Raw genomic sequence first — 23,029 nt, 5'->3', positions numbered from 1 at the left:
TGAATGGGAAAATTACTCTTCCTTCACTGAGGCAACAGTTCAGTGAAGCCTGAAAAAACTATGTACATACCATATGCATAGCATCTTGTGTGAGTTTAAAGGAAGAAGAAATGGTCTCCCCTGAGAAATGGTAATGTCATAGGGAGAGATTTTCAGTAGGTAGGAATTTTAAATGTAAGATTTAAAGAAATCTGTTTGAAATTTAATCCTCAATTTTTACGTGCTATTTATGGAAAACATTTTCTCTCAAATAATTTTTCTATAGTTGTCAAATGTGTTTTAGTTTCCTACACCATTTGTGAGAAAAGAAAGTAGCTATTAATTTTAACACAATTCTTTCTGAGATTAAAATATTAATAATGTTTAAAACTAGAAAGATATTCTCAGGGTTCTTTCCCTACTTCTCCCCTCTCTTGGCTCTATGGCCTCTATTTCTTTGTCTTGGTGATAGACAAAAGTCATAACTATTAACTTTCATTTTCAAATTTTAATGTCCAAGTAGGCTTGCATAAATATACAGCAGTGCCCTCTACTGGACAGAAGCCAGTCAACTCATGCAGAGAATCCTTTATAGGGTAGGAGGATGTAGGCCATATTATAGGAAACTCAATGACCAATTTTTTTAAAAAATAAAACCTCATATGACTGCTAAAAATAATATCAAACTTTGACTTTACATATTCAAAAGTTTACCTTGACCTCTTACAGGGGCTAGAAAAGCTTGGTCTCCAATATGAAGAGGAGGGTAAGCAAACTTCTTACTTTCTCCAGGAAATTGTATTCTTTGGGAAGTGAGTCAGTCCCTCCTTCATTTTTTAATCAAAATGTTAATTTTGTTAATTTGATTTACTTTTATGTTGTCCTTCACTGGAGCAAATACCATTTCGCTTCCCAGGTAGCCAAATTTGGTGGTTGTCATTACAACTTTAAGGACATGAAATTAAGATTCTTGTTATGGGAAATATTACATCCACTGTAGTATTTATAATTTTTGGCAATTTACTATTCAAGAAGGATATGGTTTACAGCAAGACAACAATATAGTTTCAAGTTCACCCATGTCTTTTTAAATAGCACATTTACATCCTGCCCATGGATATTTAAATTTTTGCACATGTTCTGCATCTTTTTTTTTCCACAGAAATAGGAGTTCTGTTCTCTTGTTTAGATTTTTATTTGCCTTTAATTATGAAACTTAATACTAAGCAAATTGGTTTGACAAGATAAATTATGAATATTTAAATGCAAAATTAAGAGGATAAATGATATATCAAGGTTTCAGGCTCAAAAAAAGTTTGGAGCTTATATCTGCCACTGAACTTTTCAACTATTGAAAAACAGATTTGATAACAATTTTTTGCAGGTTCAATCAAAAACTGTTAACTCTCAAGAGAAAGTAGAAAAAAAAATGTTCTCGACAATTTTGTTCTATTAGACAAGTAAATGTGTGGTTGCTGAGGGTATGTTTCTAAATTGAAAACTTCAATTGCTTCTTTGAGTGCTGAGCAAACCTCAGGTGTAACAGAGTTGATTTTTACTGCCAAAACATTTCAAATTGAATAACAATAATAGTGCTAATTATATCGTCTCACATTTATATGACATAGTTCATGGATTCCTTTCACATATGTGTATAAAAGCATATCTAAATACTCCAAAATTGTTTTTATACAGATTTTCCATAATACTATATGTTAAAGCAATCTGCTGACAGTCCCATCAAATAGAGGAAATAGTAACTGAGTTTTCTGTGACATTGTTAAACAACCCTAATGAGTTTACACTTATGTCATTCTAACTCTGGGTATTTTAAGTTACATAACCATGTATGACTTCATTGTTTAATTCGGGTTGCTAATGAAAATGTCTTACCAGAAGCAGTGGTCAATACTGGACAGGATTTGGATTAATCTGACCTTCTATTAGAATGATCGCCTTTGTAAAACTATTGGAGTCAAAAACAAAAGCTTTATCAGTAATGGATTATCAGACACAATCTTAGATAAGTCCAGAGTAAATGCATACCATTTTTCAGATGTGTTTTAGAGAGTCTTAAATGCTGAGAAATGTTATTGTGTTAACAATGAATAGTGACTAGGTATAGTTCTATGATGTTTTCTTATTCTAAAACCACAGTTAATTAAAACAGTTGTGTGAATATGCTGTATACTTTGAAATCTATACTTCTGAGTATCAAAAGATTTTTCCTAATCATAGGAAGCCTTAAAAAATAATGTACATTAGATTAGATGAATAAAGTTTATGTGTCTGTGATTGCAATGGCTTCTTCTTGTTGTCCCCATTAAATTGTGGAAATAAGTAACTGCTCTGTTGAATGCTACATAATTCATATTCAAGGTAAAATCAAGCTAAGGGCCTTATTGAGAAGGAAATCTGTTATTTTATTATGCATCTAAAGAGTTTCTCCAATGTTGGGCAATAAATAAGTCAATTTGTTATTATTAATTATAATGTAAATTTGAAGAACGGTGAGTTCAAAAATAACTAAATTAGTAAAAGTTTCACTAATTTTTAACTTCATTGATATTGACAATGATTTTAATTCTTCATTATTTAAATTTTTAAAAGGGCTTTGAAAATTAATTTGATAACTGTTTTGGTTCATTCTCAAATCATTCTTCACAGTAGGAATATCCTTTTGAACTAGAAAATCTATAAATATGCTTTAAAAAATACCATTTCATTCTTTATGAGAAAATAAAAAGAAAAAATCCATTATCTTCTAATCACATAATTCAACTGCTTAGATTATTTCAGTAACCTCTAAACATTTTAGTATTGTAATCAATATCTTAATTTTATAAATATGCCCATGTTTGGAAGAAAATAAACTACAAACAATTTTCATATTTTAAATCTTTAAGCAAAATAGAGACATATGTAATTAATTTTATGTCTTCTTTGTTATATCACTCTTATAGAGAAAGTGAACAATGCCTTGATAATTCCAGCTGAATTTAAATGTAGAAGCAGAATTTTGAATTCATATCAGTCAAACTACTTGGAACTTAAACTGGATTGTGAATATAATGCTAGCACTTTTAAATTCACCTTGTGCATCCAGGGATACTAGTCATCATGTGTTGGTCAAGTTATTTAGAATATGTGATTCAAAACCTAGTCTTAGTCCTAACTTTCCAGTAGACTGGTAAATCCTATCTTGTTTTCAAAAAATAATAAAGATGAAGTTTATTGTGTACTTCATCTGTACCAAGTATTTTGTCTGGTATAAGTACTTTACATGTATTAGCTCTTCAAATTCTCACAGCAGTCCTGTGAGAATGTGTTATAATTCCTCCTGGAAAAATAAGGAATCTTAGGCATAGCAAGAATGAGTGACTTATCAAAGATCTTAGCAATGTTTAAATTCAGTTTACTGTAGCTAGGGATGGTGGCACATGCCTGTAGTCCCAGGTGGCATGGGAGGCTGAGGCAGGAGGATCAAGAGATCAAATCTAGCCTCAGCGACTTAGCAAGGCCCTAAGCAACCCCGTGAGACCCGGTCTCTAAATAAAAATATAAAAAAGGGCTGGTGATATGACTCAGTGGTAAAGCACCCCTGGGTTCAATTTCTGGTATGCCCCCAAAAAGTTTACTGCTCAAAGAAAGCTCTTATTATATAAATATGTGGCCAAAACAAAATCCCCTGTGTATGTCCAAGAAAGTATTCTATTAAAGAATCATAAATTTCCAGAGACTGAGATTAGCACAGGGCTCACTGTCTGTTCTCTTGTTGATGCACCCAGCAACCCTGCTGCCACTCTTGTAGTCAGCATGCCCAGTACATTCTAGAGCCCATGTTTTCACGCACATGGATTCTTCCTACACTCAATTTCCCTAAAGTCTCTTAATGTACATGTATGGAGAGGGAGAAGTTGCCTGTTCAAGACAGATGGAGTCTGGACATGGATATTATAGAGATTGCCAGGATCCTTAAAAATACTGTGGCAACATTGCCTCTTCTCTTATTTGTAGATGAACTACTGCTAGTTTCTCTTACGGTTGTCCTCAAGGTCTCCTTATTACAATTTTGGGTACTTTGAGATTAATTGTGCCTCATGTATGCATTTATGAACACTTTTTATATTAGCAAACATACCTGCAAATGTTTGATAACACAGATTATTCATCAGCGTTAAAGAAGATCAAAGCAAGAGGAAAAGTGGTTTAATAAAAGATTTCATCACCTATGAAGATTAGAATTGGGCTTAGAGGAGAATGTTGAATTTAGCTGGAAGGAAAGGAAAGGCATTCTAAAGACATTTTAAGTGGGAAATGCATGAATAAACACTAGGTTTTGAGTAAGTGGAATTTTAAGACTAAGAATCGTATTTAGCAAAGTATTAGAACGTGCAAATGAGAATGAGACAAAACACAATCTTAGAAAGTAGCCCAAGGGAACTCACTGCAAGGATCATCCCCAAAATCTAAGGGGTGATCTTCATATATTAACAGCTTGCACATATATTTCCCAATTTTTACTCCCAAATCATAAGTAAAATTGATGGTCTATGAAATTGTGGGGTTTTTCTTTTCTATTTTTTTTTTGTTGTTAAGATACAGGGGGACACTGTGCTGCATTATTAGTAACTGAGTTTAAAAAGTACAATTTCAAGGAAAATGTATTAGGGAAAACTAGGAAAAATGAGAAAGAATTCTTGATAAATAGCAGGTTTAATTCATAGATGACTTAGAAAGACAGCCAAGGATGGACCTTTATTGAAAACACAAGAGTCATCTTAGAGTCATCCTAAGATAACTCTTACGTTAGTCAATAACTCAATATTTTGAGTGCCCATAAAAAATATTACGAGATACAATTGATCACAGGCTCTTTATTTAATGTACTTCTGCAAATTCAAAATTTTATCTTGATTCTTGGAAAATCGTGTTTGCTTAAGAACATTATTGTTGTTTATACAGTATTCTATAACCATGATCATATTCAAAAGTAAAATAGATTGGAAGCTGCCTGAGAACCTGAGCTATCTCTTCATTATTGTGGTCTCCAAAACAAAATCTCACATTTATTTAGTGCTCAGAAAGGATGTATTTTAAATGTAAGAGCCCAGCTTAAACTTTAAAATAAAAGATTATATGGCACTTAGATTTTGTAAAATTACTATTTTCTTTTGTTTCTTGGAATATCGGACTCAATAGGCTGTAAGAATAATATATATCAATAAAAAGTTTGAAAATACTACTTAACTGGTTTTAAATTTTATTTGTGTGCATAGCCTCAACTCTCCTCAAATGCGCGTGCACATAATATTTGACAGATGATTTTAGGAAGTTCAAAGAATCTTTGAAAGTCATCAATAAGCTTGGTTAAGAACTTTTGTTCAGTTTATTTTGGGATACTAGTAGAATGGAAAATAGTTCATATATTGACAGATAAATCCTATTTAAGTTACTTTTCAGAAAGTATGTATAAGGATATGAGACTTCTTACTTGGTGTTGATTGTCAAATGTGATCAGATATAAACTTTAAATTTATGGAATGATACTAGTTTCTCAATTCCTTCAAAAAATCAGCACAGTGTCACACACTTGTAATCCCAGCAGCTCAGGAGGCTGAGGCAGGAGGATTATGAGTTCAAAGCCAGCCTAAGCAAAAGTGAGGTGCTAAACAACTCAGTGAGGCCCCTATCTCTAAATAAAATACAAAATAGGGCTGAGGATGTGGCTCAGTGGTCCATTGCCCCTGAGTTCAATCCCCAGCACTGCCTCCCCCAAAATCAGTACAGATTTTGATTGTTTTAAAAAAGGGATGATCACCCTAACTGGGGAAGAAATACAGAAGAATAGTAAGGCATTGAGTGAAAAAATTTTTATGTCTACTCCAAAAATAGAGAATCAAAAAATAAGAATTTTTTTTTAAGATTGTGATTGTGAAATTAGGATTTGTTCAACTTTACTAACAATATTATAGTCATATTTCATATTAAAACTCTTTAATTTTTCTTAATTTTACCTTTTAACATTTTTTTTTTCTAAAAATGTCAGTTGTAAGGTATAAAACAAAACTTACATTCTTAGCAAGGAGGATACATTTGATGTTTTTGCCTCAGGCTATATTTCCAAACAAGAAGGTAGTTTTCAACACACACTCCTCCCCTACCAAAAAAAAATGACCAAGCAATAATACAACATACCACTGTGGCATAAAGTCAACTTTTCCAATTAAGGACTTGTAATTGCAAGTAAGGGGCTGGAGCTGTAGCTCATCTAAAAGTTGGGAAAAAAGAACACAAGTGTTTACAACAATTTTCAATTTCATTTTCTTTGAGGGAAGAAAAACATGTTACTAGGTACATGTACATGGTTTATCTCCATGTTTTGACCAGAGCCAGCAGAGAAAAATTTCAGATATGCATTATGTCAATAATAATGTCTTTACTACATAATTTACATTCTTGCTCATGACCTTTCAATGACTTAAATTCCTAAAGAACTTCTCCCCACTATTTTGCAAAAATGTGTAGTTAACCAGATCCCATACAAATATTATGCCAATTACTATTTACCTTATTTATTGTAATTGTAGTTTGTTTCATTATAATTACAGGGCAACTAGGAATACTGTCTACATCATTTAGCTTTTACTGAAACCTTAACATAACTTGGGTAAGCTTCCCTTGTATCCTTGGCTCATCTCATATCCATAGTCAAAATAATAGAAATATTTACATAGTTACACATTCTTTTATCTTCCTGGCAGGTCCCTTCCAGTTCTTACACTTGTTCATCTCACTGACATAATTTTTTTTTTTTTTGCATTTTTCCTGATGTAAGTTTTTCATCTCCTAGCCTTAATATTTTTTTTTCTCTGAAATTTACCTTCAATAAAAACTGTCCACTCATTGAGTTTCATTGCTTTTTATTATCATAAATAACGTAACTATAAAGTCATAAGCTATGGAGGCTATTCAAAATATATGCTAAAATGTTGGGCAATGACAAGCAGTAGTAGCATTAGTAGAAGGGAAAACTTTCAAAGGACTTATTTGGAGATACAAATTATGACTCAACTATAGGAATATTGTTGAAACTCATTCTAAGTTCATAGGTAAATTTTATTTTATATCATTTCACTTTGTATTGAACAATTGCAGAAAATCAATCATGCTTTTAGATTTTGGTTCTGTTCAACAACACTTAATTCAGTAGCAACCATATATAAATCACGAGTGTAGACACTATGGGGGTAAATTCAGCTTTTTCACTAGCAGATGAGAACTCTAACACTTATTCAGATTCTACTAAGCAATCATTTTAGGAATCCATATGATAACTATCATATTCCTTTGTGTACTTTTATTCAACTGTCTCTTGGTCAGATGTAATTTCTTCTCAATAGATACAGAAAAAAATCAATTTTGTTACGTATACTTTTTCATTTTTTTATGAAAAAAAATCTATATACAGGAAACATTTTTATTAAGGAAGTTCAGTTTCAGATTTATCAACCCAAATCTTTGGTATATATTAGATTGCTTCTGACCCAAAATTTTGATTAAAAGCTCCTCCTAATTTAGTGACCTAATATTTTATTTCTAATCTTTTTTTCTATAACATTATGATATAAAAGTTAACACTTGTGCAAATAGCACTTGTTAACTCCAGGAATCTCTACTATTCGAAAAAAGCAAAAGAATTTTTATTATTTTTAATTTATTTTCTTTCTTTTTAAATTTATTTCTTATATACATGACAATAGTGGAGTGCATTACATTCATAATTATCCAGTCACAGCACAATTTTTTGTAACTCTGTATTTAAAGTATGTTCACACCAAATTATGCCATTATACATGAGCTCTTATTTTTTTGCATACAATTCTTAATACACTTTAATACCATCATTTATCATATCTCTGTTTGTATATAAGGTATGTTGACACCAAATTCACATCTTCATACTTGAATTTTGTATAATGATGACTCTTTCCTTCCACCATCCTAGCTATTCCCCTTCTCCCTCCCTTTCTCCCCCACCCCTATTCCCTGTCTAGAGGTAATTTGCCTCCCATGCTCTCCCTCCCTACTCCACTTTGAGTCACCTCCCTTATATCAGAGAAAACATCCGGCATTTGTTTTTTTGGGATTGGCTAACTTCACTTAGCATAATCTGCTCTAATGCCATCCATTTCCCTGCAAATGCCATGATCTTACTGTTTTTTAGTGCCAAGTAATATTCCATTGTGTATAAATGCCACACTTTTTTTTAATCCATTCATCCACTGAAGGACATCTAGGTTGGCTCCATGGTTTAGCTATTGTGAATTGTGCTGCTATAAACATTGATGTGGCTGTGCCCCTGTAGTATGCTGTTTTTAAACCTTTGGGTATAGTCGGAGAAGAGGAATAGCTGGGTCAAAAGGAGGTTCCATTCCCAGCTTTCCAAGGATTCTCCATACTGCTTTCCAAATTGGCTGCAGTAATTTGCAGTCCCACCAGCAGTGTATGAGTGTACCTTTTTCCCCCGCATCCTCGACAACACTTGTTGTAAAGCAAAAGAATTATATAAAATAATTCTACATAACTTTGAAGGATCAGTAGATGTATATCAAACTCACTTTAATTTCAAGCTATTGTATTAGATTTAGAAACAATAATAAAAATTATCTTGATAATAATGATCATGATATAATTTTCAGGATTTCTTTTTTTTTTGCGAATGTAGTTGAAAATTCATACATATTACTTCAGAATAATCATTGGGAAGTACTTAATATTGTCCAAATTTTATACAGGTTTGAGTGATTTACTAAATTATCTAATGTCAGATATAGAAGGAAAAATGGATTGGGATTTGAACTTTAGGGAAGTATATTTAAGTGTCAGAAAATAATAATCAAAAATGGTCTGGAGTCTCAGAAAAAGTTTGCATTGTCTTCAAGGTTTTAAAAGAACAATCACAGCATTTGGGGCAGGCACATACCATGATCAGAAACATGACTGATATGAAATTGTGGAGCATGAACTTGCCAGGTCTGGGAAGAAATTAGAGAGAGAATTAAGTAGATCTATTCTTATGGGTATGTAGGAGGTGAAACTTAGAGCATATTGAGGCAGGCTTAAAGTTGTCAATACCTGTAGAACATCCTAGGAGATTTAATTTAGGATGTCAATTTTAAAGGTCTAAAGGTGAGAGCAGAGATCTGGGCTATTTTTACAAAAAGCCAAACAATCAAGCCTGTGTCTATGAAGCTTTGTTTGTACAGAGAGAAAAAAAAATCGAGGTATTGTTTGTCATTATGAAGGCAAACCAACTTGTTAATTGAACAAATTTTCACTTTTCAGCTAGTTGCTTTGGCAGCTTGTACACACACAACCTTGTAGTCACTGCTCATTAGGGTATAGGAAATACAGCTCCTCACTCTCCAGGGAGGCGATATGATTCTATACACCATGGTAACCAAGGAATGAACACTTTCAAGATAATATAATTAAACATTATGGGAAAGAATAGATTAGGGTTCTTTGTGACATTTGACTAAACATGCTAGCAAGCAAAAATACACAAATAAAGGTCACATTTGCAATTATTATAAAAGTGTCTACATTTTAATTAGGTAGCTGATAAATGTCATTGAGCCTTAACCACTGACCAACTGTCATTCTGAAAAAGAAGAAGAAAAATGTCACCTCAAAAGTGAGAATTTTTTTGCATTGTCATGAAATTTAAAGTTTTAGGTGCAATAAAGTGTATCCAGCATTAAGCTAAGTGGTCTTAATGACAGTCTCAAAAGGATAAAAAAAAAACCTGACAGCATGTGAGATGTCACTAATATTTTTCAAGCATTGTTTTGTAACGCAGTCTGCCTTTACTATGGAGCCACATTAGCCTGAAAAGGATTTTCTTTGTGTTATTTAAATGAATTTATTTTACTTGACTTCATTATTTTTTTTAATATGAACTAAACATTTACTTTCACCCTTTGAAGCCATCCAACCTTACTAACTTCTGACAATTCTGTACCTGATAAAAGGATGAGGGTGTACTTCAGTGGTAAAACACCCCACCCCGGGGTGCAATTCCCAGAAAAATAAAACAATAATCAATCAATCTTAGGCTAATATTAATTCCCTACTAACTTGTGAAAGTGACAGAGGGAAAAGTAAGTACCCCTGTAGGGTTAGTTGGCCAATAAATCTAAATCCAGATCTTAAAGTAATCATTAGTAATTTCAAGAGACAATTCTAAAAAAGATAAATGAAATCACAAAGAAAATAATAGTTAATTAAATAATAATAGTTAATTAAATAATAAATTAAATAATTAAATTAAATTAATTAAATAATAATAAATAACAAAATAATAGTTAATTTGAAATAACACTACAGCAAAATAAATTATTAATGGTATTAGTATATAAAATGCTTTGAAAAAACCAATGAAAAAAAATCTACTTTAAAGGGAAAAAGGAGAATGGAGACATGATTTAAAGAAAAAATTTTTAATAAAGGAAAATAAAATATGTGACTACGAATCAAAATGTAAATAGTGTTGGAATGAGTTTTACTATATTTATAGAATTTTAAAAAGATAATTGGCCCTACAAACCATATAATAAATATTATCTATAATGTTAAAAAATATATTCTCTATGATGCTAGCAGGAGTATAAACAACTTAAAATTCCTAGAAAAATAATTCTAGCAAAAACTATTTTCATGTTTAAAAATTATCTATGATGATAGATAAGGAAATGAATGACTACAAATACCATGTGCACAGGGATATTTCCACAGCATTATATGACATGTAAATTTATCTAATCACAGGGATATAGTGAACTTATAAAAAACACATAATAGGAATATGATGCAATCAGAAAATACTTCTGAAGGGCCTTTTTAACATGACTAAGTAATCACAATATAAAATGAAATTAGAAAATTGCTTGTATCAATTGATCCAGTTTCCTTCAAACAAAACAAAACAAAATCTGCCTGTTTCTGTTGATATATCTGTGGGTAAATGAAATAAGACTACATTAGAGTTTGTTTTGGCAAAGTGCTATTTCTGGATTACAAAATCAGAGATCGTTTTGATTCTACAGTGAACATGTATTTCTTTTTAAAATAAAAATGTTTTTATATAATAGTTCATGGGAAATGTAAGATATCACCCTTTCTTTTCATCCTGAACCCCACAACATCCTTCCTAAGGAAAAGACTTAAGAAAGGGTCACTTCTGACTCAGAGGGCAAAATAAAAGAAGTAAATAGCTGAGATAGACACTCACAGACTCATAAAGATTTCATATTCCTTTGAAATTTGATTCACATGGAAGACTTTTGGCTGGAGAAGTAGGACAGTTTATGACCAGTAGTGGAGACAATAGTAGTTCCAACATTGAGGATTTGTTTCTGGAAAGAGAATTTGGCTAGATATTAAATGAGTGTCAGAGATGGGGCAAATGAATAGGTTACTGATGATAACAGTGACATAATCAGCTTGCAATGCTTTATCCTGCTTCATGTCTTTGTTTCAGCTTTACTAAGTAACTGGATCAAATGTGCTGTCCATTTAGTAAACAGCACCACAACCACAACAAATGAGTACATTTAAATTTATTAGCAGGTATCTTATCTGTTAAAGGAGCACTCACCAAACAGCCAAATTGTCAATGAACAATTTTCATTGAAAGGTTTTCTTCAAAGAAATTGCTAGTAGTTGTACAATTTCTCATTTACTCTGGTATGTGCCTCACTACCCTTTCATTCCCAAGGGCAAAGCTGTGGGACTGCCTTTGAAGAAAAATTGTCATATAATGAGGTCATTTGAGGGCTTTGATAGCTAACTCCCCTTGTAAGGAGTCTTTGGCGACCTTTTCATGTGCAAAGTAGCAAAATAGAAATCATAAACATATTTCCAATGTGCTTATTTCCATTTGAGAGAAATGACCAAAGTGCAATTGAAATTCCATCTCTCCTGCCAAGCACTATTTGTTTGGTATCAATTGCTTCTTTTTAGATGCTTCCACACAAGTTACCTTGAACAGTAATCCCATTATATACCTATTTCACTCTCCCTTTTAATATTTTGGGTTGTGGCATTAGCATCACAGTGAGACTGTGATCACTGGTAAGACAGTAACAAACAACTCAAGATGACAAGCATAAGATTTCTTTTAAAGGAAAACTATAAAGAAATCTATTTGCTCAGAACAGTAATACAAAATAGGAGCCAATGCACACACCCAAGGAGGAAAGCACTACTTGCTTGATTCCTATGGATTTCCTTACATAAGTATAGAGCTAAGATAGTAGCCAGGTTGAGTAAGGATTCAGCAGTCCTGAGAAAAGCTTTCATTTTCTTAATAGAGAGTGGTGTTGAACCCTCTCACTGCTACACATAGCTGTGAACTTCCAGAAAGTATAAAAATAATTCCCATACATCCTGAATAGGAAAGAACTACACATTTCTCTAAAATAAACACACACATTTTATCTGAGTGGCTCTGACTCTAAATTTTTTGTCCACATTTTCTGATTATAATGTGATTTCTATGAAGTTTATAGTATTCCCTTCTTGGTTTATGAGAATTCTTTGAAGGCAGAAATTACATATTTTATTGCTTTCTATAATTGCAGTTATCTTTCGGTATGGGATATATTATAGATAATCAAAAATTATATGTATTGAATAAATGTTAAATCTTGTATTATGTGTACATATGCCCAAGTACCATGATTATTTTAGCTATCTTGAACTCCATTGATGTAATTAGCCATTCTGAATTCCATTTGGAAATCTGCAATTGGCTGAGAGTACCTATGTCTTGGAGATTCTATAAACAATCTATACCATACCAAAGGAAATGTGAGCATATTAAAACACTCAATTTATTATTTATAATACTTCTATAATGTAAGTGTAATGTGCCTAAACTACAATTTCGAAACTTGTGGGAAATATATTCATGTTTTAGCTTCAGTTTTTATTTATAAGTATAAGCTGTTTTAAAATTTAGCAACAAATAATATCTGATCTGTTATAAACAGAGAATCAAATCATATAAGTTATTATCATTACAGAGTTAAACTTCACTGAAACCCTTAATTATCCAAAACAAGAGGGAATTCTTTAATCACTAATTTGGTTCTACTTCACAACTAGCTCCTGCCCTTATTAATTTCCTCAGTGATTCATATTTGTATAATGAAGAAATATCAATTTAATGCAATCACAATTCATGCTTTGGGTAATTTAAAGAGCTAGTGCATAAATATGATAGTTTTAAAGACTTTTAACAACCACAAAAATACACAAAAGAAAACTATAAGAATATTATTTTTAGTAAAAGCATAAAGTATCCAGTTTAATGAAAAACATTTTAATAATATATCTATACAAATCACTAAGCATTTGCTATATCAAAAGGAAAATAAAGTTCTCCAAATCTTAAATCATTATTACTTCAAAGATAAATGGTATATCTTTTGGAGAAGGAGTGGCAGAAATCTTTTAGAACTGTTTCTTTTTACCCTTTTAAGTATGTCTGTTTTTCAATCTTATGCAAAGAACACCAGGAATGCAGTGCTGTTAAATTTTCTTCTTCTATGTTAGAACTATTTGTTAAAAACTGCACTTTATATGCCTGACTTTGGTGCTTTAAAAATGGTGAATTTCATCCTGTGCATATACATTCTCGCTCCTGCAGCTAAAACACTGTAAAGTTTACACATAATACATTTTTTGAAGAAAATGCTGAGTTAAGACATAGAATGCTATGATTCTGGCTATTTCAAGTTCTCCTCTGCCATAGATTTAGAAACCAAATTGAAATAATGCACTTTATTTATAAATTATTAACCATTTCTAAATATGCTTCACACGACTGGCTTCTCTGAGGTATTACATCCATCCTTGCAAGCTTCATAAAACAGTAGCAGCTAAAGTTGCACAGTTAACATTAATCCTCATCAAAGAGAGGACAGCCTTAGCAATTACCCTGTAAAAGGTCAGATATCAAATTTCTTTATGCTGACTTTGATCCAAATTGAGTCACACTGCAGGCTTGGAGATTGCATGACTTTTGCTTTTTCTGTACACTGTCATCAGTATACACGGCTACTCTCATCTTGCTTGACTTATGAGTCAATGAATAATCATTAATATTCTTAGAAGTGCTGCATATCACTTGGTGTTTTAGTTTATTTTTTAAAGATCAAACTAGCATTATTGAGAATGAATGAATTTATATAAGAGATTCATCATTTCATGAATTTTTGTTTTTCCTTTCCCATCTACAGTTATAAAAATTAACAATGTTATATAAGGTGCTGACAGAAAAGATTCATATCCAGTATTCAATAGTGATATACTAGTTGTATGATAAATATTTTAAAAGCTTTCAAGGTCTTTATAAATATATATTTTTATACTTAAGAACATAAATAGAATTCTTAAGTTTAATTGCTATCAGAAAATTTAGGGATATTTAAAATATGGTAAGTAAATATTTTAAAATAGCCTTTATCATACTGACATTTTATTTTGTTTTACTTATTAATATTTCCATAAGAAGTTCTAGCTTTACGTATTCTAATCCATTATTTCATTAATATTATTTGCATTCAATGGTAATGTTATCTATAGCGTGACCTTTTAAATAATGAAACAGAATGCTATTAGTTTCAACACCACAAGTGGTGGCAATGTCATTCTAACTTAGTAGGCTACGATTTTATTAAATAATATAAGTTCAGTGGTCCCAGGTCATTTGATTAGGAAATATTTAATGAAGGCATTAATATTTACTCCTACCCATCTTCCAGCTGGAATTTCATGGTGTGAGAGCACGAGGTTAATTGAGTTTTATCAAAAAATCTTTTTGCCACTTTAGAAATAACTGTAAGGCACATTCCCTAAGGTCTGATCTATATAAAGTAAGAAAACAGAAGAAGAAATTAGTAACATATTACTAGATTCTTTTGACATTTCAGTCTAGATATTCATTAAAACATTGAGGAGCTAAAGAAGATTTTCCCTGAAAAGAAATAGAGTGGCTCTTCTTTCCACACCTGCTTAGGAAAGTGAAGTAAAGATGAGTGGATTATACTCTGACCAATAAAATCACAAGAATAAATAAGTGTTAACTGATAGTTTCTATCAGTGTCCAGATATTTTTCCCTTGAGAATTTGCTAATTGTAGTATACTTATTAGGAAAAAAAATTGAACATTCTCCTTCCATTACCCACCCTTGTAACTCCTCAGGGTAAAATGTGTATTAAAATTATGTATTTATTTATTATATTTATTTTTTAGTTATAGGTGAACACAATATCTTTATTTTATTTTTATGTGTTGCTGAGCATCGAACCCAGTGTCTCACACATGCTATGGGAGCGCTCTACCTCTGAGCCACAACCCCAGTCCCAAAATTGGGTATTTATATTACCATTTCATGACCTAATTTCAGATGGAAGGGGAAGCCAGTTATACTTACCAATGGTAATAGGGTAATAACTAAACTACAGAATATAATACAGAAAATATAGCTATAATTTATTGATTTCTCACTTTAAACCAGGCATAGTTCCATTTGCTTTATACATACTATGTTTGATCTCTTTAAAAACCTATAAGGATGAACCTATCATTCCCCTTCCAAAAGCAAGGAAACTGAGTGATAGAACTATTCCTGTACTAAGAAGGGCATGGAGCTATTATGAGGCACCGTCCAGATGTAAATCCAGGCCATCTGCATGGCAAACAGATTACTGATAGCTTCTCTCACTCAATAATCTCAATCTAAAAATTGAGTAGCCATGGCATGGGAGGAAGATGTATGCCTCAGAACTGAAAAAAGAATTATGATTCCCAAGAATTGAGCCATAATGCCAGCATAATTTAGGAAAAAAAAAGTTGGTAAGTTTCTTCTCAAGGCTCTCTTTTTTTCTTCCCCATCATGTGTCATACTTCCTAGATTTATATGTTTATAGAATAAATTCATTTGTGTAATGCTCCTCTACTAGTATACTAGCAATTGATAATCTTCTACCAATACACCCAGACTGTAAATCCTGTGAAGCTAGGGGCCTCATGACCTTCCTTTGTGGTGTGCTCAATTCTGTATCCCAATTCTTAATACAGTGTAAGAACACAATTAGGAGCTATTGAAAAACTTGATGAATGATGAATGATAAAGGAGTCCATTAGGGAGAAAATGATGTTTGAGTTTGCAAAAAGAAAACTAGGAATTATGTCTACAAAGAATCCAGTCCCGAGCCACTCAAGAGTGGCACTCAAATCTCACTTGGCCTCTTTGAAATCCTGGGCCCAGAACTTAGAACTTCCAGGTAGAATCATCAAGGAAGGAATGTTTTTGAACAAGATCATTTAAGGGGTCATTTGGGTTGAAAAGAGTTGTCTCCTAGGGTTAATTAATCTTTAAAAATTTAGGAGACAAAGAGATAAAGTGCTGGTAAGGAAAGAATGAAGATTTGAAGTTATGGTCTCTGGAAATCATGAAGAAAATGTTTAAAGGGAAAATAGATGATAAACTCTGATAGGACTGGTATAGTGAAAATTAATCTGAGATTTAACAATTGTCTGGTCATTTTTAATGTTGAAAAGAAATGTGGAGTGGTACAAGGAACACTGCTTGGAATAGATTCAAGGGTGAATGGAAGGAGAGGAATTGAATGCATTGACCATACACAACTCTTTTCCAGGAGAATTGCTGCAAAGGAAAATAGGCAGAAGGAAAGATAAAGTCAATAATTTCCTTAAGAAAAAGCTAAAGCAATATTTATATTGTTATGGGAACAATCTAGCAGAGACAAAAATTGATGTTAAAGAAATAGAAATTTTCTGAATTCCTCTATTTCCAGGAGTAGTAAAGTGGGATGGAATAGGATCCAATGCACACACATACACAGGTTGTTCTTTAATAGATGCTCAGTTCTTTATTTGACACACAATAGTGAAAACAAGGAAAATTGTACACGTATACTTACAGATGGTAGGAGTGTATGAGGGACTCTCTGTTCTGATTACTTCTATTTTCTCAATGGAGAAAATCAAGAAGGTAGGCATGTGAGGAGATGATAAGATGTAAATTATTTATACTGAATGCATGAAAGTAAATAGACTCCAGAGATGCAGTAGCACTTGTGAGTAGACGCTCACAAGGGACTTTGAGGTTAATGGTAATGAACTAATATCTTTAAACATGACACTGTGTTCTCTAGCTACAGACTATGCCCATAGTTGGAATTAAATTAGTGGGAAGATTTTAGCCTTTTAAAACAAGGTCGAGTGAAAAGTAAAGGTATTTTGGTTTCAAGTGAATGACCTCCAACCTGGAAGTTACTAAGGAGAGGAGATTATGGGGGTGTGAAAAGGCATTATTATCAATAGGTGGTAGGTCTCAAAGTAGTTGCTATCATAGATAGTATTATTAAAAACAGTGCAGGAGGGGGAGGTAGAAAGAGACTGTACAATAAGATCAACAGAAATGCAAATTCTTGAATTTAAAACTAGGAAGGAGGTACAGTTATTTTTCACTCTTAACAGATTCCTGCATTTGTTGAGTTAATGTATCCCAAAGTTGAAGGCTAAGCAAAGTTCTAATTGAAACATACTTTCCCATTTATTTATGCTAATATATCTATTTTATAGATCTCAGGATCCTAGAACCTGAGCGACGAGTAGGGGAACTAGAGATGTCATAGTAAAAACTGATTAAACATATTTCTGAGAAATGGTGTGGCGACTTTGAATGATTGTCCAGGGCACTCAGACCATGAGACTGAAAGAAACCTCAGGATAAGGCCTGGGCCTGAATGCAAATAAAATGGATATGGCAGTGTGGAGGTTCATACTCTCTCCAGAGCTTATAAAGTCCCCTTCACCCCTTGGCTCTAACCTCACTGCACATCTTCCCCACACTCTGTGGAGCAGCCTGTGCTTTGCTGTGCATCCCCTCTCTGCAGGTTTAGCCTCTGCACTTGATTTCTGCCCTATCATCTATTTCCTTATCTGTGCCAAAAGACTCACTTTCTTTTTCTTCAGTGACATGCTGCTTTCCTTCTTTCCTGTCTAGGTTCAACTTTGTTTTTTTCTCTTAAATGTTGATGTTCCCCTGAATGCCATTTTCATTTTTCAACACTCCATTTCTTATTTTAAATACTTCTTTGGCAAACTGACCCATCCTAATAGTTTCAGTAACCCTTTATTCAAGTACCATTTAATCATCCCTCTCCTGAGACTGAACTCTCCCTTTCTTTGGCAGAATGTTATAATTAAAATTCCCAAGGTGTTCTCAGGCTCTCCACCTGTCCAAACCAGAATCCATGGCTCCTCACCTCCAACATATGCCTTTTCCTGAATGCATTGCTTTCCATCTTTCAGTGGCTAGACCATGCCTAGTTCTTGTCCTTTACTTTTTTTTCAGTCTATTTAGTCTGTAATCTTTCTCATTTTCTTTCCATACATATTATCATCTTCCTATTCTTATTAATCTTCGTTTATCTTATAGCTTTAGGCCCTTGAATAGTGTTTCTGTATTGTGTCCTATTATAATATGGCACTACAGCCAGAATGGACTCTGAAACTTTTGCCATTCCCCTTTCAGAGCTAGACCATATTAGCATGATACTTAAAGCATTTTCATCATTTGGTCTTGCTTAATTATCCAGCCTTCCCACTGCCCCCAATTTACTCCCTCATATTCTGGGCTCCTATTTTAGTTCACTAAGCATGTCATGATGCCTTTCCTTTACAGGTGTTCATAAATTTTCTTTCCTTTGACTGGAATACCTTTCTTCTCTGCTGTGGGCTTTTCTGAGCTAATTGATAATGGGCTCTCAGGACTCTGTTTAGATAGAATTTTCCTCTGGAAAGTATTTTCTGATGATCATCCACTGAATGAGAGGAATCCTTACCCATATCAGAGAGAGCCCATAAGTCCTTAAATTATTTTTCTATTACAGTAGATTATAATTGCTCTCTATATAACTTTCATTTCCACTGGATTAAAACTTCTTGAAGATGGAGGCAATATCTTATTCACCTTTGTGTCCTTAGTATTTGGCACATGATTAATTCTCACTACATGTTTGTTGAATGCACAAATGAATGAATTGCCAGATTTCTAGTAACAGCTTTAGGATCCCATTAATTGATAGAAAAGCAATCACTGTTGCAACAGATGCAACTGATTACATAACAAATGAAGCCCTAGTGTGGAGCACACAGCCAAACTGCCAGTTGGCTCATCTCTATTGACACAAATGGCATAAATCAATTTCTGTACCTCTTGGAGAGTGAACCTAAAGCTGTTATTATACATAATTACAACCATGATAATGATTCTAGCCTTTTTAATCTTCATTATGGTCTTCTAGTTTTCTATGAATTATCCCTTTCTAGCTTTAAGAACTATAAAAAACAACCTCATTATTTTAATTTTAACACTAGCCTGGCATGGTTCTTTTTCTCTTCTCTATTTTATAAATGATCAGAGCAAGCAGTTAAAATACTAAGTAGCAGACTGCGCTAGAAATAAATAGGTTCAGAAACTACAACTACAAACCACTTTAAAGGAAAACTCATTCTCTTTTCATTACCTTACACCTCTAGGTGCCAAAAATTGCATTTAATTCCAAGTTTTAAAGGAGATTTTATGTCTACCCATAATCTATTCTCACATAGCTTGCCCAGGAGAAGTTAGCTCTTTTCAGTTAAAATTGATCCACCTTTCACCAGGCTTGTGCTTGAACAGCAAAGACTAAAGGACATGAATCTCTTAACAACTCCTGATGGTCTTGAACTACACATATCATATCATTTTAAGTGTGGAAAACATCTAAAAATATACTTTATAGAGTTTCAGAGAACTCATATTTACAATTTCACAGTGCAGAAGATGTTAAACTTAATTTGATGCTTAACACCTAACGTGTTATTTTCAAATCACAAAAATGCTTCTAGCATTCCAAAATATCTTTATAAAGAAGTGTAATGATTCTAAGTAATTTTAATTATGAGAAAGCTTACTGAAAAAAATTGCTTGTATCTTACACTAAGTTAGCAATCACTAAGGTCAAATGTCAGATACCTTCAACAAAATTGACTGATTGCTAATAGGATTTCTATGACCAGCAAATTGTCTGGTTGAATTGATATTAGACATAGAAAAAAAAATCCCTCTCCTAATTGCTCTTTAATATTATAATTTCTATGTTTTTTTTTTAAATTAATTTATGCACCTAACTTATCTTCCCTGTGAACAAGAAGTAAATTAGTACAATCTATTCCAGGCACTATGCACACCTTTTCTAAGCAAATACTTTGGTAATTAAATTATAGACAAAATATTCTCAGTAATCAATAAAAGTTGGAGCTTTATAATAATATGCCACTTGATAGTAGTAAGCTTTATAAATTATACAACAAAACATACAAAAGAAATTACATTCAAATTCTTTTTATGTCCCATAGTTATTTTGCTTTTCTAGTTAAAAGTTATAATTTCAAGGTTATTCTAAACTTATGTGCTCCCTTAGATATATTTCCTATGAAATTATAATTTATAGGTGATGCAGACCCAATATATTTAAAGAACAGAAGTGAGATTATTTTTTCTTCCCTCCCCTTATTTTTTTAAATACCTTTATCTTATTTATTTATTTTTATGTGGTGCTGAGGATCGAATCCAGGGCCTCACACATGCTTGGCAAATACTCTACCACTGAGCCACAACTCTAGCCCCCTTTCCCTGCACCCCTATTTTTAACAATAAAAAGAATCTGATCTAATGTATGTGGGATGAATATTGTTTCAGAGTTTTTAATGAAATATTAAGGCAAATGTATAAGGCTGATTCTCAAACATTTCTGACTAGGAAAGTAGAAGGCTTGAAGTTTTGCATTCTCTTGTTCCTTCCTTTCTTGTCTTCTTTGTTTTGCTTCCCTCCATCACTATGTTTCTTTATTTGCTTTTTTTCCCCTTAATATCTTTTTTTTTCTTATAAAGTCCAATATTACAATCAGTAGGACTTTCATAAATGTTTTTTATTCACACTGTAGTATGAATTTGTTTGCAGCTCCAAGGAAGATTTTTAACCATATCTGTGTAGAAACAAATTTTATTTAAAAAAAAAAATAAACAAACAGTCTCCTTAGAACTCACTTTTTAGGGCTGGGGATGTGGCCCAAGCGGTAGCACGCTCGCCTGGCATGCGTGCTGCCCGGGTTCGATCCTCAGCATCACATACAAACAAAGATGTTGTGTCTGCCGAAAACTAGAAAATAAATATTGAAAAATTCTCTCTCTCTCTCTCTCTCTCTCTCTCACACACACACACACACACACGCACACACTCTCTCTTTAAAAAAAAAGAACTCACTTTTTATTATTGTTTTGTTTTACAGAATATTTTGAAGCTCCTCCTGGTCTACCTACTTCACATGCAGCTTTGCTAAGAATTAAGAAGAGCTCATCCTCATCTCTCTTTGGTTCCAAGACCAGACAGCGATACAGCAGCCCTTCCTTGGGAACACTGAGTGTCTCTTCGCCCAGCTGGCGAGGGGCAGCTCAACACTATTATTCTCCCATCAGTCTTTATCATTCCTCAGATGCCTTCAAACAAGATGGTAAGTGTCAAAGAAAAACTGCAAAGATGGAGTTAAACAGTCCAGGAATATTTTATTTAAGACTATAGGAATAGGGGTAAAGATGGCTACAATAGAAGAGACTGAACTTTACTGTGCTATGACTAAAGGCAGTAGAGTTTCTAAGAGGTATGATGAACTGGAGGAAAATTAGAACAGTTTAGAGGTGAACTTGGTCAGCCAGATTAGGCTATCTGTGTTTACTGGTGCTTTTTTAAATTGATTTTTTAAAAATAAATGACAGAAGAATGCATTACAATTCTTATAACACATATATATCACAATTTTTCATATCTCTGGATATATATAAAGTATGTTGACACCAATTTGTGTCTTCATACATGTACTTTGGATAATGATGTCTATCACATTCCACCATCCTTGCTAATCCCCTGACCTCTCCCTTTCCCTCCCATCCCTCTGCCCTATCTAGAATTCATTTATTCCTCCCATGCTCCCCCTCCCTACCCAACTATGAGTCAGCCTCCTTATATCGGAGAAAACATTCTGCATCTGTTTTGGGGGGATCAACTAACTTCACTTAGCATTATCTTCTCCAAAGTCATTCATTTACCTGCAAATGCCATGATTTTATTCTCTTTTATTGCTGAGTAAAATTCCATTATGTTTATATGCCACATTTTTTTTTATCCATTCATCCACTGAAGGGCATCAGGTTGGCTCACAGTTTAGCTATTTTGAATTGTGCCGCTATAAACATTGATGTGGCTGTGTCCTGTAGTATGCTGTTTTTAAGTCTTTGGGGCATACAAGGAGAGGGATAGTTGGGTCAAATGGTGGTTCCATTCCCAGATTTCCAAGGAATCTCCATACTGCTTTCCATATTGGCTGCACCAATTTGCAGACCCACCAGCAATGCATGAGTATACCTTTTTTCCCCCACATCCTCGCCAACACTTATTGTTGTTTATCTTCATAATAGCTGCCATTCTGACTGGACTGAGATGATATCTTAGAGTAGTTTTGATTTGTAATTCTCTAATTGATAGAGATGATGAACATTTTTTCATATATTTGTTGATTGACTGTATATTCTCTTCTGAGAAGTGTTCATTCAGGTCCTTGGCCCATTTGTTGATTGGGTTATTTTTATTTATTTATTTATTTATTTATTTATTTTTGGTGTTTAGTTTTTTGAGCTCTTTATATACCCTAGAGATTAGTGCTCTATCTGATGTCTGAGGGGTAAAAATTTGCTCCCAGGATGTAGGCTCTCTGTTCATCTCAGATTTTTTTTTTTTTTTTTTCTGAGAAGAAACTTTTTAGTTTGAGTTCATCCCGTTTATTGATTCTTGGTTTTAATTCTTGTACTATAGGAGTCTTATTAAGGAAGTTGGGGCCTAATCCCACA

At 33.0% G+C, this 23,029-nt stretch overlaps 1 protein-coding gene across 1 annotated transcript in view; it reads left to right on the top strand.

The window, feature by feature from the left end:
* The window catches only part of Cntn5 (contactin 5), a 1,252,743-nt gene that overhangs the window by 734,710 nt on the left and 495,004 nt on the right, over nt 1-23,029 (top strand). The window contains exon 4 of the mRNA XM_058570757.1: nt 21,418-21,639. Within this exon, the coding sequence (XP_058426740.1) occupies nt 21,418-21,639 (222 nt within the window). The remainder of the gene's footprint in view (nt 1-21,417; nt 21,640-23,029) is intronic.

The sequence above is a fragment of the Marmota monax genome, unplaced genomic scaffold, assembly GCF_021218885.2.
Source record: "Marmota monax isolate L192 unplaced genomic scaffold, Marmota_monax_Labrador192_F-V1.1 WCK01_AAM20220418_F8-fsc00045, whole genome shotgun sequence".
NCBI lineage: Eukaryota > Metazoa > Chordata > Mammalia > Rodentia > Sciuridae > Marmota > Marmota monax.
The sequence above is the reverse complement of the archived record's forward strand: the minus strand, read 5'-3'. Positions and strand labels throughout refer to the sequence as shown.